Source organism: Cottoperca gobio, chromosome 12, assembly GCF_900634415.1.
Source record: "Cottoperca gobio chromosome 12, fCotGob3.1, whole genome shotgun sequence".
Lineage (NCBI taxonomy): Eukaryota > Metazoa > Chordata > Actinopteri > Perciformes > Bovichtidae > Cottoperca > Cottoperca gobio.
Window position 1 is genome coordinate 18,722,765 of NC_041366.1, and position 9,481 is coordinate 18,732,245.

General features: G+C 40.3%; 1 protein-coding gene across 1 annotated transcript in view; it reads right to left on the reverse strand.

Annotated features, from left to right (window-relative positions):
* Window positions 1-8,461, reverse strand: part of mast4 (microtubule associated serine/threonine kinase family member 4) — a 68,872-nt gene extending 60,411 nt beyond the window's left edge. Inside the window, 1 exon segment of the mRNA XM_029444170.1 lies at window positions 7,944-8,461. Within this exon segment, the coding sequence (XP_029300030.1) occupies window positions 7,944-8,153 (210 nt within the window). The 5' untranslated portion in view covers window positions 8,154-8,461.
* Between the last annotated feature and the right edge of the window lie 1,020 nt (window positions 8,462-9,481).

Sequence of the window (9,481 nt, forward strand, 5' to 3'; positions counted from 1 at the left end):
AACGCGGATTAGTAAGAATCAAATCACACTTATTTCACACTCAACTCAGTACAAAGACACGGCTTCAAGAAGTCCCCCCTCCATCACTTATCTATCCCACGCTGAAGAACAAAGATCTGACACTAGAATCCCCTCACTGTTGTTTTCATCCTCCAACCAGTCAAGTTGTAGTTTACAGCCATGCATGTCCAAAATGTCATCACTTCATCCTCTCCGATAAACACATTTGTGTGAATAATTAGTGGCTGAATTATTGAGTTAGGGCCAAAATAAAGTGTTTAGTGCCGTCAACTTGACATTTGACCAACTAAATCTATTTAGTTCATCCTTGAGTCCAAGGATTGTGCCACATTGTAATAAATCCCCTCAAGGTGTTGCTGATATTGCGTTCACGAGAATGGTACGGACGGACGGACGGACAACCCGAAGACATAATATCACCGGCCTCGACTTCCTCCTGCGCTGAGGCATAAACAAATACAGCTTTTAAAACCAAAATATGTAGCATTACATGTTGTTGCATTTAAAAGCATTTTACTTCCACATGGCTGTGTGTATGTGATCAAACAACCAGACAAACAAGTGTGTTCAAATTACATTTGCATATTACCGACTACGAGTCTAGCAAACTATAACAAGTCTGCATGATAACGCATAATGGCCAATCAGTAAACAGATCCTGTGACTCCTGTTTATTCCCGCTTTAAACACATTAAGCGTCACTGCTTCCTGTTGTGAATTTGGCGCAATGCTTAATGATTCTACACGATAATTCAGACGGTCAGAGAGAAGCCAGGATTGGACAATAACTGTTTTGGGGGGACGGGTTTAAAGAATGGTCAGTTGGTGGAAGAAATGCAGACAAAGGAGGATAGTTGTTGTTGTTGCACATCACATGCTGCGATTATACAATGCCATGGTCATTTCATGCAATGCTTACATCTCTGAGAGCTGTACTCCATGAACTCTTGAGATACGGAACATGTGCATCACTCTTTTTCTCAGGGTCAGCTGCAGTAGAACAAACTATGTCCTGGCCGACCTCGTCACCCAACATCTGTCTACTTCAACTCTACCCGAATTCCACTCTGGTCCGAATCGGTCTTCCCTTGCTCTCTGATCTTAGTGTTTACTCATGAGGAAAAACACACACTTAAAAGTCTCACGGGCTAAAATCCAAATAACTCTGTAAAGATGAAAACACTTCACAGGGTCCTCCACATTTCACCTGAAGGACACTTTATAATCTCCTTACAAAGACACTGTCCCTTCATTAGTCTTTGAACTGTGCGTGCTCTCACAGGGGAATACTCCTTCAGTTTCCTGTGTTGACTCTAAAGTTGGAAAAATACAGCTTTCCTTCTCCGATTTCATACGATGGACAAGTTTTCTAATCTTCAGCATGTACAGAATGAAACCATGCATAATGTCTTCCACCGAGGACGTCATGTATTATATGCATTCCATAAAAGCTGGAGAACCGAAAGGCTTTAGGCCAGGGGACAGCGCATTACATTTTGATCAGCATGTGCATCTGGGAACAACCAGAGTTTGTTGTTGTGTCTCTGATTCAACCAGGATACAAACTGTTTTTGTTTTTTTGTTATTTTACTGCGATTTGAGCCCAACTAATGTAAACAGCAGCTTAATTTTGCAAGACAAACTTCTCCAGATTAAATCCTATGGATAAATATTTGATATCACCGGCCTTCACTTATAGGTGACACTTTAATAAACACCTATATATGCGTAAAACTACATTATAAAACTATATATATATATGTGTTATCAACCACTTAAGTCTGGGTTGAAGAACTTCAAGGGTTAAACATGAAAAATATTTTCTATAGAAAACTAATTAAAAAAGATAAAAGAACCTTAAGTGACATATTTGTAAGTGTGATTATTCACAAGCAATTAAAACAAAAATAAAAGTGTAAAAATCCCTTTACGTACAAACTAAGATAAGAAGAAATGCATGTATTCATCAGAAATGTCAGCGGGAGTCTCTTACCTTGCTTCTCTCTGATGATGGATACAGACCTGCAGGTAAATTCTGACCTAGAGACATTTTGTTTAGGTTCCAACTAACTTAAGCTCCTGTATCGAATGTTCAGACGTCACAAACTGTGGATTAAACCTGCACGTGCACGCATACAAAGGACAAGCAGAGAAGGGTCAAAAATCAGAGATGGAAGCTGGAAAGAGTCCACAATAGGAGTGAAAAGGAGTCTTAACCAGATTGAGTTAATCCTCTTTGACACAAAGCATGCACTGACACTGGATGTCCCTCTAATCACCCTGACTGGTAGCCCGCTTAAATAAATGGCTGCTTATTTAGTGGCACAGCACAGGAACAGAACCATTGCATAGAGAGAGTTAAACATTGTCAAACTGAAGCAAATATTGATACACACAGAGCACTGGTGCAGTGCATGGCAGTTGCAGGTCGTCATAGAATAAGGCAAAAAGCATTATGTCCTATGGAGACAGACGGTAGATAAAGATGAACCAACAGATGATCTGGTCTCTACTAATTAGGAATTAGTTTAAGAATACCAACTGAAATGTGATCATTTAAATCTTTGTTGAAAAATTCTATTCTCATCCCCAAAAAATACTTGAAATGTCCCAAGTTTGGATGCTCTTTAAGCGTCATTAACACAACTCATGGAAACATTTTACCAGAGCAAACTTCAAACTGATGAATGTGCACTTCCTGACTTCGAAGTCAGCCATTTGTCTCAAATCGTATCAGTATAAAACAACGACGTCTGAGTAAAAGGGACACGAGACGCAGCCGCTGTTGTGTTGCACCCCACGCCTCTTTTGCTCCCGTAATGCCAGCATGCAATCTAAAAAATCGCACCGGGGCAGCATTACACCGCCTGCTTTGTTGTTGTAAAAAAAGCAAAGCCGGAGTAATGGCGGATCTTCTGTACGGCGGTATAGAACAATCTCTGTGTAAATAGGCTCGACTCTGGCATAGCCCCAAACAGTATGTACAATGCAGTGTCTACAGTGTTGCTGCGCTTCCATTGCACAAGATAAACAGTCAAGATCAGTGGCCGCGTTTGACTCTAAAACTGTTTACAATGTGCAGCATTGGAGGAGGGGTGGGGGGGGTTGTAAGAACCAGAGGTCGAGATACCTGAGTCCCAACGCCACATGCAAATGAGAAACAATCTATTGGCCAGCTGCTACCTTGAAACCATTTCTAGTCCCTTCCTTTATAGCCATATGCCAGATTCATTTCAACCAAAACAGATATTTGGAGTTTGTCTATCTTGTGATGTTCGGACACAAATCTGTGGTGAACTCACATCAGTCTAAAATAGTGCGTCTCTACGCAGGAGGTGCCAATACACCCTAATAAATCCAGCTGTCTGCACAGGCCTCGTAACAGATTGCGTTTCACTCGTGCCATTAGGGTTGGGCGATGTCTAGCCAACTGGAATATGACGATGTCCACAAGGAAACATCGAAACATGATATCGCTGTTGGGCTCATTGGTCGATGGACGATGGCATCGTTCATGCCGTTCGATGGCGCCGCATAAAGTAAGTCTATTTTCTTTCTTAAGTTACTATAGGGATTGTGTATTGGGCTAAAACTCTAATGACCTACACTCAATACTGTGCCTGAATGCATCCTGCATAGACACAAATGGGGCACTGAAGCTGCTGCTGCTCTTCTATGTGCAGATGTTTCTGCACGTAGACGGAGGCATTAGGACTGCAACCAATTCAATTCATTATCAATTAATTCAGTGTTATTTCATTTTTTTGTATCTATTGATCAATCGTTTGGTCTTACATACATGTCTAATGCATGTCTGAAATGATCGTAACAAATTACCATTAGCTGACATCTTCTAATTGCTTGTTTAACAGTCAAATACTTAACTTTTAATGATATAAAAAGGCTGAAATACAGAAAATTCTACATTTATAAAACAAAAGTCAGTGAATGTATCAACAGAAACACAGTATGCAGAAAGAAAGAGCACTAAATGTGTTTACAATGTCACCATATACCTTCCTCTAACCATGTGTTCATCTCCATCATACAGTAATCTTTAAACAAATAAATCTCCCTCCAGAAACAATCCTTGCTTGCCTTCTCCAGACCAAATGAACAAGTCTTTCAGGAGACAAACGAGTGTCCTGCTAAACTAAACAGAGCAGCTCCACTCCAACAAAGCGTTCTGGTGCCAATTGTCACACATGGTTAGTTCCCATTTAAAAAATACTTATTACTCACTGCGGAGGACCGTGCCCGTTTATTCAAATTAAACTGCTACACAGTGAAAGATATCCCATTTTACAGCCCTCTAACCTTACTGACATTGCTTGTTTTTATTTGTATTTAAATGTCATTTTATAATGTGTCTCTTTTGCACGTCTAAATGCTTTTCATTTTCTGTAAAGCACTTTGAATTGCCGTGTTGTTGACATGTGCTATATAATGAAACTTTTAGGGTTATCTGGCCGGATGAGTAAATGATTTGACTCATTCAGTGTAAGATACACACATGGGCAAACACGGGGTTGAAAGATGAATGGAAGTACTGTAAAGTCAGTGTCATAAATTAAATATCGCAGAAATAAAAAAGGACAGGGGAAGAAGATGGAAGAAATCGTTCTTGCTTAAACACAAACTAACTATAACTGTGTTCTTGGGTGGCATGGGCTGCGCGTGACGCAATGCTGTTTCCATTTCACCCCGCCACTGAGGAAGCCATTCAGTTTACGTTGGTGCTCGCTCTGTGTACTGAAGATAATCCATGTGATTGTAAAGTAACTACTGTACAACACAAACCTCTGAAAAGACTGAAAGGGTAAACCTGACATGTGGGAAGAACAGGAATAATCACCGTTGTTGCGAGATGTTCTCTGATCCATTGCCAAAATAACCTGCCCACTACTTTTATTACTTATCATACCATGGTGGGAATACTGGTTTGTGATATCAAACATTGCTGGAAGTTTCACCTTTAAGCCTGATCCTCTGTGGGAAATGCATTTGTCGTTGCAGCAGGACATTTAGGAACAAATAGGAAACGGTGGGATAAAGCAAAACAGAAGTGGCAAGTCCCGTACTTTGATATCATTACATGAAAAGGTAGAGATGAGACAGTATGGGAAAAGATTTATGATTATGGGGGGGGATATAAAAGCAGCAGTTATACAATGATTAACACACTGACAGATTGTGTTCTTTGGCAAGCAGTGTGCCAGACTCGCTGTATTATCTCACATCTACAACTACATGTGATAGTGCGTCCAGCTAAAGCATAGAATAAGAATTAAGTCATGTTCCAACATGTGTACGAAGGGAGGACCAAAACAGTGCTGTTTTGTGAGGCTTATAGTGGTTTTATACCAAAATTCCTATTTAACTACTTAAGATTAAATCCCTCTAAATGTAGCTTGTAATGAGAAATATTCTCTGGTTCCAGAATGAGGATTAGCTGCGAGTTGTCGTCATGTGTTATTGTAAATAAAAGATATTTTGGTTTTTGGAGTCCGACAGAACACGTGATTTAGTGACTTCACTTCGCTTTTATTCACTACTTTTCTTCTAGTTTAATTAATCTGCTGATTATTCTTTTGATAATAAATTAATTGTCGTTTATTCTAAAGAATAAAAATAAAATAGAGCTTCAATGATTTATAGATTAGACGATTGATAATCAATAGTTTTTAAGTAACAGATTCATTAATAATGAAAATAACTGGGTTAGTCAGAAAATAGTGTAAATACCTGCCACTAATCTCAAACTTGCAATCCACCATAATTGCCTGCACAGTCACATCCAGTGTTCCTGGGCCACAATACGTTTATAAATCTGGACTGTATGCTTCTTATTTTTAATCTATTGCCTTTTTATTTATCGTGTGCATGTAAGAAAGGATTATGTGTGGGCTCATCTCATCCTGTAGATAATGTTCTCCGTCACTGCCCACGACACCGGACTGATTTAGAAGTCGGGGATGGACAAAGAAGCAAGAGATTTTGTGAAGATAGGCACCAAATAAAACATTGTGGAAAACCCCATGAAGCTTCCAGTGCAGGAAACACTGCGCGAGGCTAAGGCTGTAACAGAGACGTCACGCGACTTCTCAGAATACCTTCCTTCTTTAACGCCACAGCAGCAAGCCATAGGGTCAAAGGTCAGGGTTCCCTGATTATTCCTGAAGTAAATCCACTGGAAGGCTGCTCTACACCGTCAGGTCGCCTTACCTGCTTTGTGGCTGTGTCCATTTAGTGCAACAGGTCAAATTACATCTCCTCTTCGGTGGCCAGCGACAGAGAGGTCACTGGTTTTAAATGAACTTCAAACTGACATATCAAAAGGGGTCAGGAGAAGAGGGCACAGGGTTCATACAATAAATGCTGCCTGATTAAATGTCGTTACATTTTAGTAAAACTACTTGAGGAATCATATTCCTTTTGCTGGAAACACAAATATACAGTATGTGTTTTAATGAAGTAGAATCACTTTGAGGGACTGAAATAAGAAACCAGTATTAGTCCTTGCCCTTCGTCAGGTAGCTCAGCTCTATTAAGCTAATGGACTGTCAAACTGTCAGCCAACCCAAATCAGTTAAGCACAAGTGTTAGCAAACATGACACCATCGCGGGGGTAAGTCGCTTTAGTTTTATACTTATAGTATGCTCACAGGAAATGCAATCTGGGGCTTCTCTGCAGGTCTGTCCAATTCCAACTTCCATGACAGAGCAGAACAGAGCAATTAGTCTGTTTGTTTTAATTCGTGACGCATGCCAGAAAGAACATATCAGCTACATAGGTAGCTGATATGTTCACTTTAGCGCTTTGGGACGTTGCATGCGAGAAATTATGAGGGGGGAAAAAAGTGTGAAGAAACACACGGATAAACTTGCTAAATCTTCTGTATCCCCCTATTGCTTGTATTGGATGTTTCCGCCACACCTATTGCCTGAAGCCATGTTGCATGATATTATAATTTAGAAAATGTATACAGGTAAAGTTCCTGGTTGATCTCAAACACACCCTCCCAAGCATCAAACCTCGTCAAACCAGTCTGCAGAAGCATCCTTGTCAAGTGTAATTAAAAAGCTGAGACATTACTTTTGTCTTCCTCATTTTCCCCCCCCCATCTGTTTCCTGAATAAACATAACAATTACTGCACGCTCATCTACAAGATCAGAGTGTGACTAGACCTCTCATGTCCATTACATTCCAGACACAGCTCTAAATATGTGATATAAAAAACACAGAAGTTTGTAAAACAACACTTACCCTTGTTATGAATGTGGTTGTGTATAGCTATGAGAGGTTGTAGTGTGTGGCGCTGTTGAATTATGATACCTAGTGGTGTGTCTGGCTATCATCTTTGTTTTTCATGCAGCAGATTCAGTCCTGGCAACATAATGTAGGACAGGCTACACATTGGGGTTAGGGTTAGGAATAAAAAAACATGTATAAACAGCACCCATATGCCAAACATCCACAATGACTCAGTCAGGACTCATCACAGTCCAAACAGAGAGCAGTGCATCAGTTCACAAAGTGTATTGAAAGAACTACATAATGAGGATGATTTGTGAATGTAGATTAAGTGGATGAAGTCAAAAAAAGCATCATGGATTATACTTAGACTGTGCTGCACTGACTTCATGACTTCATGACTTCATGACTTCGGCATCTGATGCTTGAAGGTTGTTTACAAATATTTTGACAGCAGGAAGTTAAATTCATGGAGTTTATTACATCTTCAGAGGAGTTAACTGGATTAAAAGAGATTACCAGCACACGTCACTTTAACCATTTGATTCTGTACTCTCAGAGTAAACTAGGTGTGTATTTAACACGAGGACACACACACACACACACACACACACCATGCATTTGAGTCTTCACCTCACATGTGTAGTAGTTTGGGGGTGTGTTTACCTTTTCGTCTTCGTCTTCACTTTCTTCATCCCTCGGTGTCTCCTTGTCGTCCTCTGCTTCGTGGACACTTTCAAAGTCTAAGTTGTGACCATCTCCATCTGCAGAAACCATGATGTCCAGCACAGGCGTCATTTCTTCTCCCTCGGACAAGGTGTCTGAACCGGACGACGACGACTCACTTCCACACGACAAATAATGTTTCTGCTCCATTTTGTAACTAATATCAACGATTTTTTAAAGCAATAACAACCGCATCTAAATGCGACGTCACAACAAAGCGTAGCTTTTAATTAACCTGTCAACGCACCTGTCCAGTGGGTTCATTTTCGTTATGAGTCGCGAGCCCATAAAAGGTTATACCGAGTAAAAACAAAGTCACGACGTTGCGGAGAGACTGTGATATCGATATTAAAACACGTATCGAGCCTGTTTAGTATCCATGTGAGCGTCAGGCTGATTCTCCACTTCAGTTAAAAGTTGCTTTGTATTTTGAAGCATTACTTTGTGAGCAGCGTGAGTCCATGCTGTCATTGCCTTCACTATGCACAAGTAGAGCCTGCAGACCCAAAATAAACCCCGCCCACAACGTGCAGGGGCGAGCCAATCAGATCACAGCAGCTCTTAAACCAAACAGAGGAAGTTTAATCACCTTTAGATGTTCATCCCATGCCAGAGTTTAGCAAGTAGGTTCCACCATGGGACGCTTTTCAGCATTGTTCATTGGGGGTCGACACAGTTTTATAAGAGCAGGACATTATATTATACTTGAATGATGTGAATCAGTTATTTCAAAACATATCAATCTGCAGGGACTTAATGGTTCACATAGTCGGTCATTTAGTCATGGCCTTATAATAAAGACAGGCAAAGACACCACAACCACGAAGGGAATACTGCATAAATCTTTTCCCCCTCTGACCATAAACAGGTCGTAAACACATTGAAATGCAACACACAGGAAGAAAAGTATTGTTCGTAGCTTTCATCCCTTCGGCCGTCTTCATTCATTCATACTTTAATTGGAAACAAATGTGCAAGAGTTTAATCATGGATGATCCGAGGCCACCAGTGAATGTATCATTACTGACTGTTGTTGATACAGTACCTCACCCACGGATGACGTCAGTGGCTACACCCAGAAAACATCCTTTTGGTTGCCAATGTTTGCTCTAAGATTTCCCGCCACATTAATCCTGTCACGCAGTTGATGGATCTGTGTTCATAAGCAAGAGCATCATTTCCTCTATGATTATTATGTGTGGGGTTTGGTGGTCCTGCGTGCAAAGGAAGACTGCCGGCATAAGATGCTCGATAATGACATATTCAAATTAAAGTGTATCTTTGGCCCTTTTTAATACAAAACCGGATCCTGGCCTCTTCGGAAAAGGGACTCTTTTTAGTGATATTGGAAGTCATTTACAATTATTTTGTGTTGTATGCAGTTCTGTTTCAAAACAAGCAACTTGTGTCGCAGTGATTCTAGGATCTTAAAATGGTTATACACATTGAACATCAATCAAAGATTATTTAATAGTTTA